Source organism: Dromiciops gliroides, chromosome 1 (genome assembly GCF_019393635.1).
Source record: "Dromiciops gliroides isolate mDroGli1 chromosome 1, mDroGli1.pri, whole genome shotgun sequence".
In the NCBI taxonomy this organism is placed as follows: domain Eukaryota; kingdom Metazoa; phylum Chordata; class Mammalia; order Microbiotheria; family Microbiotheriidae; genus Dromiciops; species Dromiciops gliroides.
In genome coordinates, this window is record NC_057861.1 from 402,007,259 (window position 1) to 402,031,446 (window position 24,188).

Sequence of the window (24,188 nt, forward strand, 5' to 3'; positions counted from 1 at the left end):
CTATTTTGGTAGTCCCCAAATTGATGCTTTCCCTTTTGGAGGGGGAATAGAGAGGAAGTGGGAAACAGGACTTTTAATGAATGAAGAGCATGGACATTTCTTTAGCAGACAGTACTATAAGGGTGAATGTTCCCTAATTATTGTGTACCATAGCCCTTTCTTTTATGACACAGAGGATATATATAAATATCTAAAATACAGATATCCTATAATAGGGTGTTAATTTGGCCTGCCCCCCTTTTAAAATATTAAGTTGAGGTTCATTTTAGTTTATAAAAGCCTGCTAATGCTAAAGGAAGTTCATTAATAATGCTGTAAAAAATGGAAGTTTTTCAAAAATTAAATCTTCATCTGATTTAAATTATATAATAAAACTAACAAATAGTTGGAAACCTTTGGTAACCTAAAGTTTTGGCTTAAATAATTTAGATCAACAAATATTTTCTATTCTAGTTTTCACTGAATTTTCAGTGTGTGTATGTGTGTGTGTGTGTTTTCCAGTGTATATTTTTTTAAATGTCTCCCAATAAATCCCCTTACTTTTACCTTTATTTTCACAATATTCTTACTGGCATTGTTTTGAAGGGTAAGAGCTGATCCTCTGATCTGATTGCTTGTGCTACAAAAAAGGAAAGCTTCTTTGAAAACATTTCATCCTTTGGTGGGAAATCCCAGGTGGAGATTCCATATTATTGCTATACTTGGCACAATAGATAAAACCATAATTGATCTACTTTGTGCTCCTGGGGATTGTGGCTTAAAAATTTGGTTAGAGAAGCATTTAGTTGAGAGTACAACAAAATACTGGTGTACTAGTAAGAGGGGACTATCTTGTCCTCTTATTAATTTCACATGAACATTTGGTAAAGAAAAAATTATTACTCATGTCTGGTAGCAAGCTTCACAGTGGTTTTATGTGAAGGAATAATTTAATCATCCAACAACAGTACCTGGCACATAATAAGTGCTTGTTGACATGGAAATGGGAGTGAGCTCAACTCTGTTATCAGAACTAGCTTTTCTGTAGTTACTTGGCCTCAGTTTTCTTTAGTTCTGAGAGAGTAATGGCTACTGGCTTCTTCAAGATGTTTGGCCTTCGTGTACAGACTTTTAAAATTTCTTAAAACTATTTTATTAGTAAAACTATAATATATAATAATGCACTTAAAGGCATAGATGTATAAAATTATTTATGAAGTAGTGTCCAAATCTGTTGTAGAGAAGGCTTAAGTGTTACAGTTTTATATGTAGTCATCTTTTTTTATTGTACCATGTTAAGGAAATGCTTGTTTTATTCCATAAGGTTAAAAAAAAAAAAAGAATTAATCCCTGCGAAAAAGTACCCACTAAAAGTCCAGAGTCTTGTCTGTGTTTTTAAAAATTTAAGCTATTACAGTAGCATTCTGGGAGAATTATATTTAAAAGAATACCTATTAAAAGATAATAAGCCTTGTAAAAAAGGATTTTTAAAAATGATTCTCAAATTGGAAGTTAGTAATTGGAAGTTAGTTCCTGAACTTTAGTATTTTCTTAGGCTGGTCAAGGGAACCAAAAGGTAGAGAATATTCCTTAACTACTTGCTAGCAGTCTTTCCAAAGTGGGAGGTGAGGGGAAGGGGAAGGGAAAGAAGTAAATTCCGTCATATGTACACTTACTGGCAATCTCATTCTTATTTTAATCTTTTAGAGAATGTCTGAGTGTATCCAGATCTCATTTGCTGTTTGTAGAATTGGCATTTACACGGTAAGCAATGTATGTTTTTGCTGTACCAGATGTCATAAAAAATAGGTGAATAGGTTGTTTTGGTTGTTTATTTGGGGGAGGGGTTAAATGAACCTTTGCCCTTTGATTTACCACCTTCCACTCATATCCAAGCTGTGGTTCAGGCACCTGAGGTTTAAACTAATTTCCCTTTCTTCTTCTTATACCTTCTTTCCTTTTGAAAGGCCTGGGAAAAAGGTGCATTAGAATGTGACATAGCAGGTAAGAGGCCTGTGGATTTTTGAAGAGCTAGTTGTCTTTAAGGCATTTATTTATATAAGGAACTTGTGTTCTTCAACAGGGGTATGTTATAGGTTCTTGAAAATCTTTTAAAAAGTGTAGTGCTAGAATTTGCCACAAGGTTAAAAAAACACAACCTCTCATGCCGAATTTGAATCCTGTGGGGAAAAGAAATTTCTCTTCCTTCCTTTTTCCTCTTTGTAGGCCCTCTTAGAGCTTGTGTTACTTGGGCATAGCCTTTGAGAACCCAGAACCCAGAGTGACCAACACACTTAACGACTCCAGTGAATGTAATTTTAGAAAGTTTACAATCAGAGATATGAGATATAAACACTGAGGCCTCAAAACAAAAGGCATCTGTGATATTTGTTCCCAGCTTGATAAATGGGTGACCAGAGAACCAAACATATTATATTAGTTTTGTAAAATTATAGGGTGAGTCAATACATAAAAAGTAGAAACCTATTACATTGATCTACCATGGTCCTGTTACATTTGGGGGAAAAAAAAAATCTCCTTTAAAGGAAAAATTCCCTACTGGATGGGCAGGAAACACACACACACACACACACATACACACACACACACACACACACACACACACACACATAATTGATCATAATCGAAAGTTAAAATTCTATAGAGAAAAAAAATGAAATGGAAAAGTATATTCTGTAGTAGAAATTAATTATATTTGGCTTCTCCCACTTCCCCACAACAATTCAAGATAGTTTAGCCAACTTTTATTTCTGTGACATCAGCAATACATCAAATAGCACTTATTAAGTAGTCAGAAAAACCAGGTTAGAAGCCTCGATTCTGGCCTCTTGGGTTGTATAAATTGGATGGTATACATACAGGATAGATACGTAAATAGACTGTCACAGACAACTATGTTGCCATGGAGAAATAAGTTGATTACTATATGAATGCTTACTGGCATAAGAGTCACATAAAAATGGCAAAAATTTAGTGAAAATGAAAACTCAACAAAATATATACAATGCATTCTTACCCAGTCTCTTTCTGAAGGTTGGATACAAAATTAACAAGACAAACTAGTTCTTGAAATGTCTTCTGTAAATAATATAATTAGCTTTTCCTAGGTCTTCAATTAAATAAGACTTGGATGATAATTCAATTTCCAGGTAGAGAATTTAGGTCACAGATAACATAACTTGATTAATATTTTGTCATTGATATAAATTAAAGTAGTGCTTGTCTACTACTAACGTTTAGAATTTAAATGGAAGCACATTAAAAAAAAAAAAGCCAGGCTTTGGAGCTGAGCATCTGTTTTGAGAAGATAACTTTCTTTCTACATTATTTAAAAATAATCTTTCAATTGCAGGGAATGTTACACAGGAGATAATGCATATTCTCTAGAACCTAGTGTCTTGATGTAAGTACAAAGAAGTAATTTATTTTTCAAAAACAAAAATGGTTCTGTTAAGTGGGTCCACACTATTTTTGGTATTTAAAAAAACCTCATTGGTTGCCAGTCAGGAGGGAGAAGGGGAAGTAGGTTAGTGCCAAATTTGTCATTACAATTGTGATTTAATGAGGTGCTGACTATGACCTAGGCTGTTTTTTTATAACTTTAAAATTGACATTCTGGAATCGGGGTTTGACTATCCACCGTGCAAAAAAGGACCATCCCTAAGGCCATTTGTATAGAATGGCCTGCCTTACCCCAGTATCAGGCTTGCAAACATTTTGATGAGGACAGTTTTTAAAATTTCCTCAAAGGACCCTCCAGACTCTCTCATTGAGGACAGTTTGGCTTCTTTGCCAGAAACAGGAAGCGGGTTGGGATTATTTTTTTTACTGAAGGTGTGATTCTGAGTTCCCTTTTCTTTCAAATGATGAAGACTAGGTAGAAGAAGTGGGCAGTATATTTCACTCCTCTGGGAACCTTTCTATGCCAGGAACTTCTCTGGAAGCCTCAGCACATGGATAGGGAAGAGACTGTATGGAAGAGAGAAAGGGACATTCAAACTCTTAGTTCTCAGAGCTAAGATTCAGTCAGCACACAACTGAGGTATAATACTAGGTAGCTCTTGCTGTCTATCTTCTACTTAAGATTCTCTTTGGTAATATAGGAGCTTAAAACAGTTTCTAACCTTTTGAGAAAACTCTCAAATCATATGATACATTAATGCTTCAAAGGGGCTGTGGCATCCATAGAACTCAGGATTTATAGTCAAGAGACCTCCCTCACTTAGGGTCTAGAGCTGGAAGTGACCTTCAGGGCCATCTGGTCCTGCTCTCTCATTTTCTAGATAGAGAAACTGAGACTCAGAAAAATAAACTGACTTGTCCTATGTGTCACAAGTGGTCTTCTGCCTCGAGATATCGTGTTGTCTATGAGCTGGGGGACTGGATGAGTCTTCATTTGTTAAATGGTGGTAATGACGGTTGGACTGTTTTTGTTGCAGGGTTGTTGAAAGTTGTTATAGATAAGTGTAGAAGATAATTATTATTTTGCCACTGCCACACTTGTGTTTTTTTAATACCAGATCAGATTTCGTTGGTATAGGAAACTCCTTCTTCCCATGCTAGTCTAAGCAGAAAAAAAGCAGATGAAGACTCAGTATTGTGGATGGGGTGTCACGTGCCATGTCGGAATGAAGACCAACATTAGTTTTTGGCCCACTTGCTATGTAGGGGCTACTTTTGTTCTTGCCACCATTCTCAAATGGTTTTATCATGCACCTGTTAGCCATGTTATCTACTACCAAAAGACAAGGCTTCTGTATTATAACTATTCTGCTCTTTCCAATATTAGTCCCCTTTCAGCTCAGCTGTGTTGGATTAAACAGGTGTTAAGGTTGAATCTGAAACCTCAGTTGTCTTTGTTATATTCTGTTGGACACAATCAAACCAGGGAGGAGATCACAGATGATTCATGTCAACATATTTGGGGGGGGGGGGGATGAAGAGTTCATGTCCTTCTGATGTTGACTCAGGCAGTCACTTTCCTTTATGAAGAAAGGCTTAGTTTTAATTTATATAGCACCAAATAATAATCTGTTGGGCAAACTGGCTCTGCCAATATTGCTTATGATTATAGATCAATTAATAGTGATAATGCATATCCACTGTGGAAAAGACTCTTCATAGAATCAGAGAATTTTTGATAGAGGAAGGACCTTAATGATCCTCTAGTCCACCCCTCTCCCCCCAGGGTAATATGAGGAAACACTAGTCCTGTCTCTTGAGGCAGCTATCACCTTTATCAGTAATGTGATTGTGGAACATGGGCGGCTGCAGCAGTGAGCTGAATAGAAGTCGAACTACCCACAGGCAACATAGTTAAAAGCATAAAATGACACATTAAACTGAATTTCAGGGAACATGGCAGATTTATGGATTATTGGGGAATAGCAAGAATAAGTGGTATCCAGGCCAACAGAGTAGGCAGAAGCCAAAGATGGCGTACAGGTCAGGGCAGAACTGTTGTAACTGTGGCTACGGTCACCAGACTTTCAGCTTATGGTCTTAGAAACAAGTCAGATTTATGATATGTAACCAGTCATTAGTCTTTGATCATACCAGCTTCTAATTGGATACTTCAGACAGTAAGGAGCAAGGATGGAACTAGAATGGTATTTATATATACCCAAACATATGTTTACATAGTTTAGCATAGTGGACAGATAGAGCTGGCTTTGGAGTTAGGAAGACTTGGGTTGAAGTCTTGTTTATGATATATACTGACCTCTGATATGTTCTGGCTGTGTGACCCTAGGCAAGTCACTTAACCCAGACAATTCTCTAAGGCTGGTTTGGCAGAGGAAGTTTACTTCCTGGCAATTTCTCCTGCCAGTGAAATCCCATGTTGAGTAAAAACAACAACTCCTCACCCCCACCTCTCCACACTCCCCCCCCCAACCTCCCACAAAAATACCCTCCCCAAAACAAGAAAAACCCTACCATTTATAATTGGAGAATGCGTAAAATTAGAATGTATGAATGTGAAGATTTTATTCATAACAGATATGGGGGGATTAATATATTTACAATAATTTTAGAGGCTCTAGAAGGGACCTTAGATACCATTTAGCAGTCCATCATTGCTTTCTGATTTTAGGAAGGCAATGTGGGGTAGTAGATAGAGAACTGGTCTTGAAGTCAGGAAGATCTGAGTTTAAATCCTTAAGACACTTAGGTGTGTGGCCCTGGGTAAATCACATTAACCTTTATGAACTTCAGTTTTCTTATCTCCAGAATGGAAATAATCATATCAACCTACTTCATTGGGTTGTTGAGAGAATCACATGAGATAATTTGTAAAATGCCTTGCAAATTTTAAGATGCTATTTGCTAGCTCTTATTAACAGAAAGATGTAATATATTTTAAAATATTGACCATTTCCAGCTTCAGAAATGATCCAGTTTAGGACAACAAGGGGGAAGAGGTCTGGGACCCGTTCACAAATATGGGATAGTAACTATAAAATATGAAGCAAGATTGAAGGAAGTATGAGGGACTTCTCTACCACCTTTAGAAATTGAAACTTGGACAACAGCAAGATAAAATCTGGTTTGGTGTTTTGTTTTGGGGAAAACAAACACTATCCTTTTCTCTTAACTTCAAGATAATCAAGATAACATGAATGGCAACTTAAAGAAAATCTTTGCTTTCCAGTGCTGTGCCATTCACAAGGAAACCTTCTTGAAGCCCCACCACTCCATCTTTTTTCCTTATTTGGCTCAGGGACAGTTTTCAATGATGGTAAGTAGAGGTCATGGTTACATCCTGCCCTCTATAGATAAAATGTTCTTTGCTATCTTTCTCATTCTACAGAAGCAGTTCTTGGCACTTCTTTGGGGGGGGGGGTGTTGGAGGGTTTCTTTTAAGTTAATTTGACCAATATCTAGGGATATGTTAGAGCCAGTTGGAACTGATTGTTAAATTATCATCATGAGCATTTACATCTGGGAAATAACCAAATGCTACATATCAGGGTTTGATTAATTTGTTTTGTTGATTGTCTGTATTTAAGAAAGTGATGGATAAAATGTTAACATACACTCCCTCCCACCCCCCAAAGCTGGTTGTTAAACATTTACCTGCAAACCCTTGCTAATATCCTTTTTTTGGCTAATATCCTTTTAAGGATCATCTCAGATGAACTTTTGAATAGGCTAGGAGATTAACAGAGCCTCCTAAAGGAATAATGAAAGAAGATAATGTCTTTCTACCCTCCAAGTGATGCAGAGAAAAGAACACTGGACCAGAAATCAGGAGGCCTTGGTACTTAATCTCAGCAAAATTCTATTCAGCCATTGGAATTTTCCATCCAGAAATATGCACTTTTATGGGCCCTGGTTTCACATGGATACCTGATTTCTTCCTTTAGGAGGAATGTTTAGTAATCAATAATACTTTTTGTAGATGAAGAAATCCCATGAAAATGAAAGTTATCTTATAATATTGAAGACTCTTCAGAATATAATTTTCCCATTGCTTTGGCTGTTTAATTTACTTCCTTTCCAAACTTCAGCAGACCTAATTGGTTTCAGTTCTGAAGAGCTTTTAATGGACAGTGGTGATGGCTTTGATTCTGGCTTCATTTATTTAGACAAAGGTTTTTTTCATAAATGAAGAAGTAGTGAATTTGAACTGAGCTTTTGTGTATCAAGGATAATGGATATACAGTTATTTTAGGAAAAAGTAGAGAACTATGGTTAGACTTTAGGGATTGATCATAGTTATGTAACATCTGGAGTAATTTGTGTAGGGAAGTTAAAACTAGAAAAAGTAAAAAACCAAAAAAACCAAAAAAACCCCAGCCAAAATGACGCAGGAAATGGATAGTTTGTACATGAAAGAAGATTTAGGGCTCTTATCCCCACTTGTACCTGTTACTTTTTTGTTTTTGGATTATAAGGGGCTAAAAATCTAGCTATACTATCTAAAATCTAATGAGTGGTCACCAATAAATTATAAGCTTTAGCAAGAGTATTTAAGTGTTTAAGTATTTATTAAAGAGCATTAGGATCAGAGAGAAAGGTAAAAATCTGACTATTTCTAAGAAACCCCATCATCCGACCTATCACGGTGAGGTCAGGAACCAAAAGAGGAAGAAGCCCTCCACCAGTGTCTGCTTCCTACTTCGTCTTGTGATGTTAAATTGTGGTCGCCTTAAATTAGAAGCTTCAGCACCAGACTTTGGGCATTAAACATTTATTAAAGCATACAGGTATTCACAAGGAGTTCAGAAAATTAAGAAAAAAGCCTATGTAGCCTAGAGTTCCAGCCTGGTTGGGTTCTTCCTTAAGTCCTCCTCTAAGAGCCTGCTTTAATCAGGAACTCTCCAGCAAGCAGTCCTTACACACTGCTTCAAGCTGATTGGTTGGCATCATCCAAATTCATTGGTTTTGAAGGTGTTCACAGTCTAGCTTCTGAGAACAACACCTTCTTAAGGGATGGCCAGGTGTGATTACAATCCAATTAACTTGAAGTAGGCTTAATCAGCAGTCAATCTCCTCTCACTTGATTCAATCAGTATAGATTAATTTCCAGGTGGGTCTTTGAGTATCTGCTAAATCCCATTATTTCATCACAGTCTCATCCTCCCAGAAATGGGAGGCTCCTCAAGTTGATTGGCTGGTAGCTTTAATAGACAGTACCCACGATCAAAACGTTACTTCCTGATGCCAAGGAACTGACCGTATGGCTTTGCCCTCAGACGCCTTCTCCTCATGGCAGACCTTTCCTACAGCAGCTCTCCAGCAGGTGGTGTCATTCTAATTGTTACAGTATCTTTAAGCAAATTTTTCTAGAAACTACTTTAGATAGTATATGGGGTATTCAGGGAGGACTAGCACCTTTGGTATCCACCTTCACCCAACCTTCATTTATGTCTTGAGGAAGCTGTAGCATGTGCAGTGGCCACACTCTGGTAAACTGTCTTGTTACAATCAGACCAAGGGTCTGGCCTCAAACCTGTTAGTGAGTCAAGTCTACCCCAAGTATGCGAAGGCTTTCCCCGGTGGAATGGGTGGATGAGAACAATTTGTTCCAATGTCCATGGAGGCAGTTGAAGCAGGTGCTTAGAGCTTGGTCAGATATGGGAGACATCAAGGTCATCCATTGCATCCTGGGTTATTGCCTGTTGTCTTGATTTGTCCTGCCACTGGACTTCAGTGATTCAGGAAGAAAGAGTGAGGCTGATGACTTTGCGTAAGCTGCCTCCCTTAAATCCGATTCATGTGGAAGTGAAGACGTCACCCGTGATGTGCATATGTCATTGGTCCTCTTTGAGAACAAAGGATAGACAATAACTTCAGGTACTTGATTTCTTTGAAGGTAACAATTTGAGACACTCCTGACTATGCTAAAAAGCTTTAAAACATTCAAATAGCATTATATATATATATATATATATATATATATATATATATATATATATATATATATATATATATATATTTTTTTTAGTGAGGCAATTGGGGTTAAGTGACTTGCCCAGGGTCACACAGCTAGTAAGTATTAAGTGTCCGAGGCTGGATTTGAACTCAGGTACTCCTGAATCCAGGGCCAGTGCTCTATCCACTGCACCATCTAGCTGCCCCCATAGCTTTTTTCTTTCTTTCTTTCTTTCTTTCTTTCTTTTTTTTTTTTCCATGGGGCAATGGGGGTTAAGTGACTTGCCCAGGATCACACAGCTAGTAAATGTCAAGTGTCTGAGGTTGGATTTGAACTCAGGTACCCCTGAATACAGGGCTGGCGCTTTATCCACTATGCCACCTAGCTGCCAAATAGCATAATATTTTAAGGTCACTTTAACCTGTTTTATAGGACAGATTTGTATACCTATTAGCTTAGGAATTCAGTAATGTGATTCTAATAAAAAAGATTAGAGCTCTTTCATCTGAGAAAATGAAGGCTGGGAGGTGGTATGATTTAAAAGCAGGGATATAGATGACCCTGACATACTTAAATTCTAGAATGCTAGGAAGAAAGTAGTTTCAGGAAAAATAAAGGGAAGTATTTCTTTTTTAGTGGCTAAAAACATATGGAACTCATTACTCTAAGAAGTTCTATAAGCTAAAATTATAAGCAGGGCTCAAGAAGGATTCAGATCCATGATAAGTAAGGTGGGAATTCTTGGAAATACACTCTCCTACCAAAGGACCTCTGATACATTCAGTGACTGTAGCCAACTGAGACAGATAGTATGACATTTCTTTTGTTGTTAAGGTGATTAATACAAGGTTATCTTGTAATATGGATATTTATATGCTGTTTGTGAATTTTTTTTTTCATTTACACTAATAGTAGTTTAGTTGCTGCTGACCTAGATGGGTGGTAATTTGGCTGCCTTAAACTGCCTGATTTATGTCTTATTTTGGAAATGATAGACTGTAGTTATTTAGCTTTTCCTTCAAAATACAACCATGTGACCCCATCGGCACCAAGAGTATTGTTTGTCCGGACATAGGGCCAGTTATTTCTAATTTTCATCTTGTTTGTATTTTTCATTTCACCATCAGCAATGTGGCTCTCTTATGAAGTTGTCCATTTAGTCACTTTTTATTGCCTCTGGTACATGGTTCTAAAGTGAGACACTTCCAGTCTTCTTCTGACTCCCAGCCTCCATTCTTTAGTTCGTTATCTTTTCTGTAGAATGTTGAGGTTTTTCATTGGAATGGTATTGTGATGAAATAATGGGATTTAGCAGATACTCAAAGACCCACCTGGAGATTAATCAAGACTGATTGAATCAAGTGAGAGTGATTGACTGCTGATCAAGCCTACTTCAAGTTAATTGGATTGTATCAAGTTAATTGGATTGTGATCACACCTGGCTATCCCTTAAGAAGGTATAATTCTCAGAAACTAGACTGTGAACTCAACTTGAGAACACCTTCAAAGCCAATGGATTTGGATGACGCCAACCAATCACCTTGAAGCAGGGTGTAAGGACCGCCTCTGTTCCAGATGTATAAAAAAGCTTCCACAAACAGCTTGGGGAGGATTGCTGATTAAAACAGGCTGGAAAAGGGTGTTCCTGATGAAAGCAGGCTCGTGGAGGAGGACTTCAGGAAGAACCCAACCAGGCTGGAACTCTAGGCTAGACTGGAACTGAAGCTTCAGTTTTAAACATCACAGTATGTTGTTCATATTCATCACTAAGTAAGCTTAAAATGCTGCAACTCTAAGACATTTCTCTCCATTCACAAGCATTTGTTAAACACTTTTCCTGTGCCAGGCACTGAGCTAAGGCATAGGGAAAAACTCAAAGGAAGCCTAGAGCTTGGCTAGTCTAAACCCCTCATTTTACAGATAAACTGGTCATATGGGGAGTATCAGTGTTAGGGTTTAAACCAAGGTCTTCTTACTCCAGAGCCATGATACTTTCCAATATGCCTTCCTGTATTTATTCCTTTCCCTCTGTCTTTCTGTTTCTGTCTCTCTCCCTCCCTCCCTCTTCAAATGTATCTTCCTCATGACAAATTATTTATTTGTTTGTTTGTTTGTTTTGGTTTTTTTTTTGCCAGGCAAGCAGGGTTAAGTGACTTGCCCAGGGTCACACAGCTAGTAAGTGTCAAGTGTCTGAGGTCGGATTTGAACTCAGGTCCTCCTGAATCCAGGGCTGGTGCTTTATCCACTGCACCACCTAGCTGCCTCAGAGCTGTGCTTCTGAAAACTAGTCCATTTGATTCAGCAAACTATTTAGGAAGCATTTATTAAGCAAGGCATTGTGATATGCTAGGCACTGGATATATGGAGATATATGATCTCGATATTGTCCAGGAGCTTCTATCTCCTGGGGGATGGGGGTGGAGATATCAGCACACAGATGACTGATAAGGAGAGTAGGATCAGTGATAAAGATCCATCTGGGGAGATGGCTGTGAAGGCAGTCGAGATCACTTTCGCCTTGGGGGAGGGGATTTAGGAGAGGCTTTATAGAATTTGTGGCCACTGAGTTGGACTTTGAAAGAGGGCAGGGAGGGATGGATTTTTAGCTTGTGAAGACAAGGGTATGAGAGGGAAGGACAGTGTGAGAAATGATGAGAACAGAGCCATGGAGTCCAGAGAAGGCAGACAATTCCAGTTTGGTTAGAAGATAGACTATGCATAGCTGATGAAGCTGATAATCACATAATGCTTGGAGATTTCAATAATGCTTTGCATGCATTATTTAATTTTCTCTTCAGGGGCAGCTAGCTGGCACAGTGGATAAAGCACTGACCCTGGATTCAGGAGGACCTGAGTTCAAATTCAGCCTCAGACACTTGACACTTACTAGCTGTGTGACCCTGGGCAAGTCACTTAACCCTCATTGCCCTGAAAAAAACATTTTTTTTCTCTTCACGAAAACTCTGTGTAAAAAAGGGCTCTAGGTGTTGGTCCTCTCATTTTATAGGTGAGGAAAAAGCCTTAGAGAGGTTAAGTGATCTTGGGTCTCATGCCTATTGAATATTAGAAGTGGGATTTGAGCCTCCATTCCAGTGCTTTCTGAAATAAGATGATAACAAGAATAATATAATAAAATCATAACTAACATTTATATAGTGTTTCCTATGTGCCAGACACTGTGCTAAGCACTTTACAAATATCTCATTTGATCCTCACAACAACTTTGTGAGGTAGGTGCTGTTATTATCCCTATTTCACAGATGAGAAAATTGAGGCAAATAGAAATTAAGTGACTTGCCCAGGATCATACAGTTTGTAAGTATCTGAGGCAAGATTTAGGGGGCAGCTAGATGGCGCAGTGGTTAAACCACCGGCCCTGCATTCAGGAGTACCTGAGTTCAAATCTGGCCTCAGACACTTGACACTTACTAGCTGTGTGACCCTGGGCAAGTCACTTAACCCTCATTGCCCTGCCAAAAAACCAAAAAAAAAAAACCCCAACCCAAAATAATGATTACATTACATCATGGTTTCTAGCATGGGAAACTAGGAGAATGGTGGTGGTGCTTCTGAAAGAAATAGGAACTGGTAAACAGTCAGTTTGGGGAGGGAGAGAGAAAATGATTTGTTCAGTTCTTTGAATGTTGTATTTGAAGTAATATCCTTTGAGACAAAGTTAGTTATATGCATTGAACAGGGTCCTCAAATCTTTCCAAGTTATTTTTCATTACAGTGTGGTTGTCCTTATGTAGAAATTGTTCTCCTGGTTCTTCCTCCTTCATTCTACAACAATTCATATTCCCCAGGATTCTTTGAAATCATCTTATCATTTCTCGAAGTGCAATAGGATCCCAGTAAACCAATAGGAATAAACCATAGTTTATTCAATCATGCAATTGCCTGAGAAGCAATTGAAGATACCCTCTTGGACTCTAGTTAGTTACTTTTAAAAAGATCCTTTTTTCATCCTTTCTTCAGGATCAAGAAGTATGTTGTGCTTGCATCCATTCCTTTGTGGGTATTTACTTTCTTAAACAACCCCTTCTTCACTTATTTCCCTGTTAAGTTTGTTGTTTTTCTACACCAAACTGTTTTGTGTGTGTGCGTGTGTGTGTGTGTGTGTGTGTGTGTGTGTGTGTGTGTGTGTGTGTAAAACTCTCTTTTGAAAGTCCATATAAATGTTAGCTATTATTTTAAAAAAATTTTCCTTTCTATTATTTTTTCACAGAAGAATTTTTCCCTGTTTCTCATTTATGCAAAGATAACTTTGGCTCCCATGCTTTTGCTATTGTCCTGCCCTTCCGGTATTAACTGGGTTCATCTTGCTGCCACTGCCGCCTATATCACCGTGATTTCCTTCCACATGGAAACAGCAAGCTCATCTGCATCTTTCTGTAGATTTTATAGTCCCTAAATACACTTTATTCCAGCAGGCCTTCTTATCGGTTTTAATCACATGCTTATTTGTACTTTTATCTGAGCTGTGGGAGAAAACCATGTAGGAAAAATTTTATGGAAACACTGTAACTCATATTGAGAACAATATGAGGGGGATAACTAGAGTGGGTTTTTTTTGTTTGAGGTAGGCTGAACATGTAGGATTGTGATATGTTAGAATTCATGATGGTGTTAAGTTTAAAGATTCACCTTGATCCTAATAAACAAACCAAAACAAACCAAAGACCTTGGTGATCCCTTTTAGTTTGGGCCAGTCAGTATCCATTTGCCCTGCCAAGAAGGGATCTTCCCAGGATCACACAGGGTCATCCCTGGAGATAGGACTCTTTCAGAATCTCTCTTCCAAAGTGTAGGCCAGTCCAGCTTAAGTGGCTGAGTGCCTGAGGTCTCATCAACCAGGTAGGCAAACCAAAACCATCCCATCAGTCACTACTACCCCTCCTCTGACACCATGGAGTCAGCCCCTAGCACAACTAGGCCTTTCCTTCTGCCCTGCAGCTAAGCTCTTCCCTATGTCTTTTCCCACTTTAAGAATGGCAGCTCCTGGGGGCAACTAGGTGGCGCAGTGGATAAAGCACCGGCCCTGGATTCAGGAGTACCTGAGTTCAAATCCGGCCTTGGACACACGACACTTACTAGCTGTGTGAACCTGGGCAAGTCACTTAACCCCCATTGCCCCGCAAAAAAAAAAAAAAAGAATTAAAAAAAAAAAAGAATGGCAGCTCCTTTAGAGTAAGGAGTCTTCGATTTTCTATTTGTATCCCAGTGCTTATAAGGTTTGCAGGATTTGCAAAGTGCCTTACAAACACCTTATTTTGTCCTCACAACAACCTTGAGAGGTAGGTGCTATTATTATCACCCCCACTTTACAGATGAAGAAACTGAGGCAGATAGTCAGTTGAGTAACTTGCCAGGGTCACTTGCTTGGCCTGGTAAATTTCTGAGGTCAGAGTTGAACTCAGAACTTCCTGACTCCAATTCAAACACTGTATCTGATGTGTCTATGTATATAAGGAAACTGAGGTGCAAAGAATAATTGGAGCCAGATTCCCAAGGGGGGGATTGTCTCTTCTCTCCTGATTTTAAGTTGAGGGATATTTCCTTGCCCTTTATAGAAGATCTAGGGAAAGTCTTTTAGACTAGATTATTATCTCAATTATAAACAAATGTATCATTGTTCCAATAAATGCTGAAGTAACTCCCATGATATTCTATTTGACCTCCTCTGTATTGCCTATCATAGTCTAACTTGTTGCAGTTGTTTGTGTCTATCTCTTATTCCTCTGTTAGATTGTAAACTCTTAGATGGCAGGTTTTTATCATTGTATCTCCTTTGTTGTTCATTCGTTTCATTCTTATCCAATTCTTCCTGAAGTCATTTGGGGTTTTCTTGGCAAAGATACTGAAGTGGTTTGCCATTTCCTTCTCCAGTTCATTTTACAGATTATGAAACTGAGGTAAATAAGATTAAGTGACTTGCCCAGGGCCACACAGCTAGTAAGTGTGTGTCTGAGGCCAGATTTGAACTAAGGAAGATGAGTCAGAGTTGGGATGGAATCAAGGGCACAGGTATCAGGATTCTTTTTAGGTCAACTTCATTTTAAGAGCTTGGAGTAAAGGAGAAGAGAGTGGGGAAGGGAGTTTTAAATATATCAAAGGGGAGAAGAGGAAGTTCATTGGGGGTGGTTTGGATAAAGTATGGAGTGAAGTGTCAATTGAGAGTATGGGGGACAGGGAGGAATGAGAGGTTTCAGGAGAGAAGAGGTTTGGAATAACTTGTGAGGGTTAGGATAAAGAATTAAGGAGTCGGGGCGGCTAGGTGGCGTAGTGGATAGAGCACTGGCCCTGGATTCAGGAGGACCTGAGTTCAAATCCGGCCTCAGACACTTAACACTTACTAGCTGTGTGACCCTGGGCAAGTCACTTAACCCCAATTGCCTCACCAAAAATAATAATAATAATTAAGGAGTCAAAGGATTTCTTTGCTGCTGTGAGGGTCTGGTAGATGTTAGATATTAAAAGTCTGTAGTCTACCCTTTTGGTTCAGTTACAGGACTTCCTCCCCTTCTGTTCAATGGCATGTGTGGAGAAGAGGAAGAGGTGTCAGATAATGGGAGTAACCCAGGCTTGGAGTTTGGGCAAGGCATGAGAATTTGTAGAATGAGAGAATTTGAACCCAGATGATAGGGTGGAATGGAATGAGTTCATATTGGATTTAGTTGAGATTGTGAAGGGAGGAAAGAGAAGTCACAGCTGGGGTCATGGCCTAAGAAATGCCCTGAGGAGTGGAGGGTTTGGAGGTCACATTGAATACCAAGAATAATTTTATCTTAAGGCAAGGGATGGGAAGATTTGGAGCAATAGATTATGATTAGATAAAGGAGTTGATAAGTTTTTGATCGTGGAAGTGAAAGACTTGTGGGTGATAACAAGTTCAAAGGTATGTCCATTCTTGTGTGACTGAGGTAGAGTAGAGGCAAGAGTAGGTCATGGGATTTGAGGAAATAGAAGAATTGGGAAGTTGGGTTTGGTTTTTTGTTTTTGTTTTTGTTTTGTTTTGTTTTACAAAGCATAAACGTGTGTTGAAGGAGAAAGATGACTGAGGTAGATATTAAACCCTTGGACAAAAGAGGGAGAATAACCTGGGAGCATAACCTGAATAACCTGATCTATACTGGTTCATAAATTTAGATTGTGTGAACTTCAAAGCACAGAGGTCGCGAGGCTGCTGTGTGATGGTTATAAAGGGAGAGTCTAGAAGGGACAGTAGGGAGCAGAGAGTATGCCCTCTCCAGTACTAGGGTGATAGAAAGGGTATGAGAGGTGAAGGAGTGCTGAAGACGATGGCCAGGGCGAACTATTCTCTGTAAATCCTGGAAGATGAAAAGAGGTGATATTATGAGGTACAAAATTAGTGTAAGGGTGTTAAACTTGGAATGGAAATTCCAGAAGGCATAATGGAAGAGATGAGCACCACTGGAAAGGGGCATAGGAGGAGGGAGGGATAAGATTCAGGAAGATGGGGATGAGAGAATTTGAGGGGGGTTGATTTACTCCTAGCAGCCTGTGATAGAGTCTTACCTGGATTTGTAGAGTCACAGCTGGGAGGAGTTTGCTAACCAGTGGGAAGAAGCAGGGGGTGGGACTGGACTCCAAATTGAGCCCTTTTTTCCTACTGCACCATGATGATATCATGAGGCACCTTGTCCTTTAGAGTTGTTGTTCTGTCATGTCCGACTCTTCATGACTCCATTTGTAGTATTCTTGGAAAAGTGACTGGAGTGGCTTACAGATCAAGAAACTGAGGCAAACATGTTTAAGTGACTTTAAGTGGTCACACAGCTAGTAAGTGTCTGAGGCCAGATTTGAACTCAGGTCTTCCTGACTCCAGGCCTGGCACTCTATCCACTGTGCTATCTAACTCCCCTTTAGAACCATCCTGCTAAAACCAGCCTTTTCTTTTTATCTTTCAACTCTTAATTTTAGGACCTATGCTTAAAAGTTATTCACAAGACAAAATTCAGAAGGATTTGTTAATCCTGAAACTGAGTCAAAAAGAATGGGTGATTATTTCATACCTATGTGTTTTTTCCAGCTATGAACATAATTTCCTCACTGAATGTTAGTTTTATCTGTTGTCCTCTTAAATAGCAAATAAGCATAGAAGAGATCTAATTGGCTACTGAAAATTTAGGAAATCTTTAAAAGATCATCTTAGCTATTTAATATAGTAATTTCTACTGGGAAGCTCTTCTTCAATACAGCTATACTGATCTCTGTTAACCTGTTGTTACATCAGCTTTTAAGTCATAATTTTCTCTTGTGCTTTGAAAAATAACTTTCTTGGATTTTAATTTTATGTGTTTATATTTTGATTTAGAAGTGGTTTATTTTTTTCGGTTCTCCCCACCTCCCCCCATGCATAGAAGAAATACTGCTGGTTAAGAGTGCTGGACTGTGTGTTTTGGGAAGACTGCTGCCTTAGGTTTGTGATCCATTCCGTTGGGTTTACCAACCCATGTGACCTCTGAGGAGATGGCTCAAAGTTTGTTTTGGGGATTAAGTTTGTGGTTAGTCTGGATGGGGAGGGGTTCATTTGGAAAGTTAGCTTTTGTTATCTACTTAATCAGTGAAACACCATGGAAAGTCTATGGTAAGTCCAGGGAGTGTTGGTGAATGGCATGTACTTTCCAGTAAGAAATATTTCCTCCTTATCAAGACAAAATAAACCTTTGAGGCCACTTATTGCCCTCTAGCAGCAGAAAGAGCTTGAGGAAATAAGCTGTTTAGATTAGACATAATAGCATATTGTGGCATCTGTGCTATAAGGAGAAAAATCATCTTAAAGCACTACATTACTACTTCCTTTGTCTGGAACGGTACTGAAAAACTTTTGGCTCTTGGGGCATTTGTTTAATCTTCAGGTTATTAGCCAAACTTCTTAGATTAGGTTAGTTAAAACTTTATCTGATGTCTATTAGGCTTTATCCTGGCTACCAGTTCTCTGAGAATCAGTCTTATCTACTGAGGTCTTGATTCGATGTTATATTCATGTAGGAAGAAAAAAACCAGTCAGCCAATATTTTACTTGAAAGTTTGCATTTTATTACAGGCCTGGCCTATACATTGGCTACCATCTCCATAAATGTTCTAGTTCTGCTTTTGAAATAGTTGGAAGATGGGGCAGCTAGGTGGCTCAGTGGATAGAGCACCTGCCCTGGAGTCAGGAGTACCTGAGTTCAAATCCAGCCTCAGACACTGAACACTTACTAGCTGTGTGACCCTGGGCAAGTCACTTAACCCCAATTGCCTCACTAAAAAAACAAAAAGAAAAGAAAAGAAAAAAGAAATAGTTGGAAGTTTTGAGATAGGGCTCAGCATGGTCCCCTTTGACAGGATTAAAATACTCAATCAGCACTTATAATAGTTGACTCTTTAATTGTTATTTATTTATTTATTTTTTGCAAAAGTTCAGTTGCTTTTGATAAGCTGATTAGGTGAGCAAAAGACACTTCCTGGGAGAAGAAACTGAAAATTTTAATTTAGAAACCTAAAGGTCTGTTAATTTTTATCTTTTTGTCTTCAGTTCAGAACATGCTTCTGGGTTACTTTGGTTAACACAGAAACTTTTGAAATAGGACTTTTTTTTCCGTCAAAGATCTGATGCAATCAATAACTAGAATGGTATGTCATTTGTTTCTGTAATTTCTTTTCTCTCTATTCCTTTCCTTTGTCTAATTGAGGAATTGAAATACATAAATTCTCCAGGGACTAGTATAGATATAGGCGCTGTTATGATTCATTTAGGTATTGGCTGAACTAGGTAGTGTAACTAGAAGAGAGAAGGGGGAGACACACACACACACACACACACACACACACACACACAAATAGACAGACACGGAGGGAGGGAGAGAGAACTGGCAATGAGGGCAGACTGGACCTTTGATTTTATTAAGTATTTATGTTCCCTCCACCAATCCAGGCCAGCAGCTTATCTGTAAGGTGCTCTTTTTAGCCTTGTCTTAAGCACTAAGATAATCTTGCCCATGGTCACATACCTAGGATGCTCAAGAGCAGAAGTAGTCCTTGAACTTGGATCTTTTGGACTCCAAGTCCTTCCTCTGAGACTTTCTAGCTGTGTGACCTTGGGCAAGTCACTTAACCCTTTAGTGTTCCAGGTTAATCTCTTTAGACTAAAAATTCCATTGTTTAGTTGAGAATATTTGAGAAGCTCCTCTGTTAGAACAGCTCTCAGGGTCCATTGGTTTTGAGTAAGAATGAATAGATAGCAAATTCACAAATTCTTTTTTATTATAGATTTTTTAAACAAATATAATCAATTTTTTGGTTTATTAGGTATTTAGTTAATTAAAGCTCTTTGTTTTTTATACGTATGCTTGATTTTTTTTTTTTAACTTGACCTTTCTACATCTGGCTACCTTAGGGTTTTTTTTTTCATCTTTTCATCTAAACTTTTTAAATACTCATAACCTCTACTTCCTGTCTGCCCATCAATCTCCCTGTTGAATCTCTGCAGTCTGATCCTAATTTAATTGAAATTGGTCTTTTTTCAGAGTTAACTTTCTTCCACCTAATCAACCAACCAACCATTTTGGATCATTCATTGCTTCTTTTATGTCTCTCCAGCTGATTCCATCTTCCATCTCCTAGTTTTAGGTGGTGCATAAGACTGTTTTACTGTTTCTTTTTTTTTTTTAGGAGGCAATTGGGGTTAAGTGACTTGCCCAGGGTCACACAGCTAGTGTCAAGTGTCTGAGGTCGGATTTGAACTCAGGTCCTCCTGACTCCAGGGCCAGTGCTCTATCCACTGCGCCATCTAGCTGCCCCCTGTTTTACTGTTTCTTTTTTTACCCTCCCTGTAGAGAGTTTTCTTTTATGTATTGTCCCCAAGCAAATAATTGCTGAACGTGTGCATATGTATACTAACACTCATTTACACACAGGGATACTGTGTGAAACCTCTAGGTTCGAACTTCAATTCTACATTTTGTTTCTCTAATTGCCTATAGGACATCTCCATTTAGATATGCCCCTTTAATTAAAATTTGAAATATCCAAAATTAATTTTCAATATTTAGAACTTTATTTTCCCAAATTACATGTAAAATACACATTTTGACATCAATTTTTAAAAACTTTGTGTTCCAAATTCTCCTCTTCCCTCCCTCCCTCCACTCCCCCCTCCAAGAACTCAAGCAATTGAGTATAAGCTATACATGAGCAGTCATGAAAAACATTTCCACATTAACCAGGTTGTGAAAGAAAATGGATAAAAACCACACAAAAACAAAACTTCAGATAAAGGAATTAACAAAAAAATTATGCTTCAATCTGTATTCAGATACCATCAGTTCTCTCTCTGTAGATGGATTGCATTTTTTATAAGTCCTTCAGAGTTGTCTTAGATCATTGCATTGCTGAAAATAACCAAGTCATTCACAGCAGATCATCTTACACTATTGCTGTTATTTTGTATACAGTATATTTCACTTTGCATCAGCTCATGTAGGTCTTTCCAGGTTTTTCTGATAGCATCCTGCTCATCATTTTTTTTATAGTCAACTACATTTATGTAGTACTTTAAAGAGAGATTTCCTTACAATCAACCCACGAGGTTGATTATTGCAACAACAGTAATAGATAACATTTATATAGTAGCTTATACCTGACAAAGAATTTTCTTCACAACAGCCCAGCGAAGTATCATGTTTTGTCATCAGCATCAATCAATTATCATCCATCAATCTTCATCCTCCTCCTCAATAAATCTTCCTCATCATCCCCAACCAAGCCTCATCATCATCAGTCTTCCTCATCTTCATCAAGTATCATCAATCCATCAATCAATCATCATACATTATTCTTGCCTCTGCTTCAAAATTTTTTTCACAGTTACTATTGTTAACTGTTTCCCTCCATCTTATTCCCTCCCCATGATATTTACTCTATTTTCTATCTTTTTTTACCCTATCCCTCCTCAAAAGTGTTTTCCTTCTGACTGCCCCATTTCCACTCTTCCCTCCCTTCTTTCACCATCCCTCCCTCCTTATCCCCTTCTCCTCCCACTTTTCTGCAGGGTTAGATAGATTACTCCACTCAATTGAGTGTGTATGTTGTTCCCTTCTTGAGCAAACTCTGATGAGAGTAAGGTCTTTGAGCCAATTCTGATGAGTATAAGGCTCATTCACTGCCCCACTCCTCCCCCATCTCTCCCCTCACTCCATAAGCTCTTTCCTGCTTCTTTCATGTGAGATTTCACCCCATTCTACCTCTCCCCTCCCCCCTCCCCCAGTGAAATCCTCTCCTCCCTCAATTTTACCCTAGAGGTGTGCCAATCTTTCTATTCCATTGTACTCATGAAGTATCTCTCTCCTTGGCTGACACTGAGTTATTTTATGATCAGATTATTAAACTACTAAGCTGTAAAGTGCCCTTTATGTGGTCTAGATTTTAAAACTTCTAATCACATATTAAATCTACTAATTTCTAATGATTGAAATATTTTTGTAGTTTTTACATACATTATAATAAGTTTTTACAAATAAAAAGAGGGGGGTGATTTTGTGAGTGGAAATAATAGCAACATTTGGTGGATTGACAATGATGGGGGGCAGCTAGGTGGCACAGTGGATAAAGCACTGGCCTTGGATTCAGGAGGACCTGAGTTCAAATCCAGCCTCAGACACCTGACACTAGCTGTGTGACCCTGGGCAAGTCACTTAACCCTCATTGGCCTGCCAAAAAAAAAAAAAAAAAAGAAAAAGGCAATGATGACCAGAAGGTTGAGAGAGTTTTAGTAACTGAAGTTGGCTATGAATTAGGTATTTCACTCTAGAAGTAGAAAATAAAGATGTAGCAAATGTAGGGGATGCTTAAATGATTCTTGATCATAGAAAAGTCTTCCTTTTTCTTGAAGAATACTCATTTCTCTTTATTGTTAATGCATTGAATCCAAGGTGTAGTAATTAAAATTACTTTTCAGGTATTGCACCCATTTTTGAAAGTTTTACCTTTCAAAAAATTTTTAAACTGGATGGTATATAGTTAATATATAAGGTTCCTTGCATAGTCTATTAAAATGTTTGATAAAGGATTGCTTTTTTCAAAGCTGAATTAATATTTTTCATGTTTACATCATCTTCATTTCCAAATATATCCTAGTTCCCATTCTTAGAGAGTGATTTCTTCTAATAAATAACAAAAAATAAGGAACAAAGTTAAGTACCACATCACTTGGACCTTACAGTACGTGCAATGTTTCACATCCTTCTTTCCCACTCTCCTCCCATGAAAGGAGAAAGAACTATTTTTACCATCTTTTTCTTGGGGCCAAGCTTGGTCATTATGATGACACAAAGATTAGTTTCATTTTTGGTCAATAAATGAGCCCTGGTTCTGGAATCAAAAAACTTAAATATAAATTCTACCTTTTTTACTTAATACCTGAATGACACTGGGTAAGTCACTTAACTGCTTTGGTCTTCCTAATCTGTCAAATTAGGGGTTTGGACCAGATAGTTGGAGGGCAGAGCCAAGAACTGTTCTCCAAATTTCCAGTTACAGAGGACCCCCAGTCCTGTCCTCTCTTACTTTCCTGCTAGATTGCATTCCTTTAGTTCCCCTGCCCCTAGTGCTTTTCCACAGCACCCCGCTTTTCAGCTTCCTTTTTTTGTGTTTTCCCATATTAGAAGGTAAGTTGCCTGAGGAAGGGACTGCCTTTTCTTTTTTGCATTTGTATCCCTAGCACAGGCCCTAACACAGGGCCTGCTCTGTGGTAGGCACTTAATAAATGTTTATTAAGATTTACTGATTTATGTTTGTAGTGATAGTATATATTGTTTTCTAGGCTCTGCTTACTTCACTTTGTATTAGTTCTTTTTCTTATGTTTCTCTCTCCTTCATAGTCATCTTTTCCTAGGATGCAATAATATTATATTATATTCATATAGCAAAATTTGTTTAGTCATTTTTCAATTGATGATCATCTACTTTGTCTTTGCTACTACAAAAAAGTGCTTCTTTAAATATTTTGTTGTATATGCAGTCTTCCCTTCTGTCTTTGAAAGAGGCTTCCTTTATTATCCTTTCATCATCATTCTTAGACATGGAAGCTAGTGTCACCAGGCTCTGGTGGTCCACAGGTGATTGATAGCAGCATGTTTGTATAACATGTTTTCTGGCTCTGTCCTTCAGATGTTGAAGAAACCTGGTTCTAACTCTACTGGTTTTTCTTGACCTAGTCAATGTATAGATTGCTTGAGAGAAAGAAAATGTGATTGACTGAAGTTTTTAGTCACTTAGTGTGTCTTCATGAAGATGATATAATTAGTGCAGAATAGCCATTTAGTAGATTTTTTAAAATGTATGACTGTGGGGAATGACTAGATTTGTGTTTTATTGGTGTAAGATATTCCTGGTGAGTAAACTTGCTTTAGCATTGTAGATCTGTGCCGTTAGTTGGGAGAACCAAGAAGTTAATTGAAAAGCCTAGGGTCACAAACCCAAGGGGCTCAACTCTGATCTTCCTGAGTCCTTGCTGTAAAGCCACCTTTCTATCCATTTGTCACACTGCCTCTCTCAATAAGCTTTAAAATCAGTCTGAAATAGAGCTGTTGATCTTTAGCTTACAATATGGTCTTGGAAAGGCTGTATAAAATGCATTAAGATTGTGTTGTTTTTGTTGAAGATAATACTTTTCTATAGCCTAACATTTCTAGTACAATACTGAACAATAGTGGTGATAATGGGCATCCTTGTTTCACCCCTGATTTTATTGGGAAGGGTCCTAGATTATCCTCATTATAGATAATGCTTGCTGATGGCTTTA

General features: G+C 38.3%; 1 protein-coding gene across 1 annotated transcript in view; it reads left to right on the forward strand.

The window, feature by feature from the left end:
• ARL15 (ADP ribosylation factor like GTPase 15) overlaps positions 1 to 24,188 on the forward strand; it is a 501,353-nt gene that overhangs the window by 44,191 nt on the left and 432,974 nt on the right. Inside the window, 2 exon segments of the mRNA XM_043978562.1 lie at positions 1,687 to 1,743; positions 6,653 to 6,739. Coding sequence (XP_043834497.1) covers positions 1,687 to 1,743; positions 6,653 to 6,739 — 144 coding nt within the window.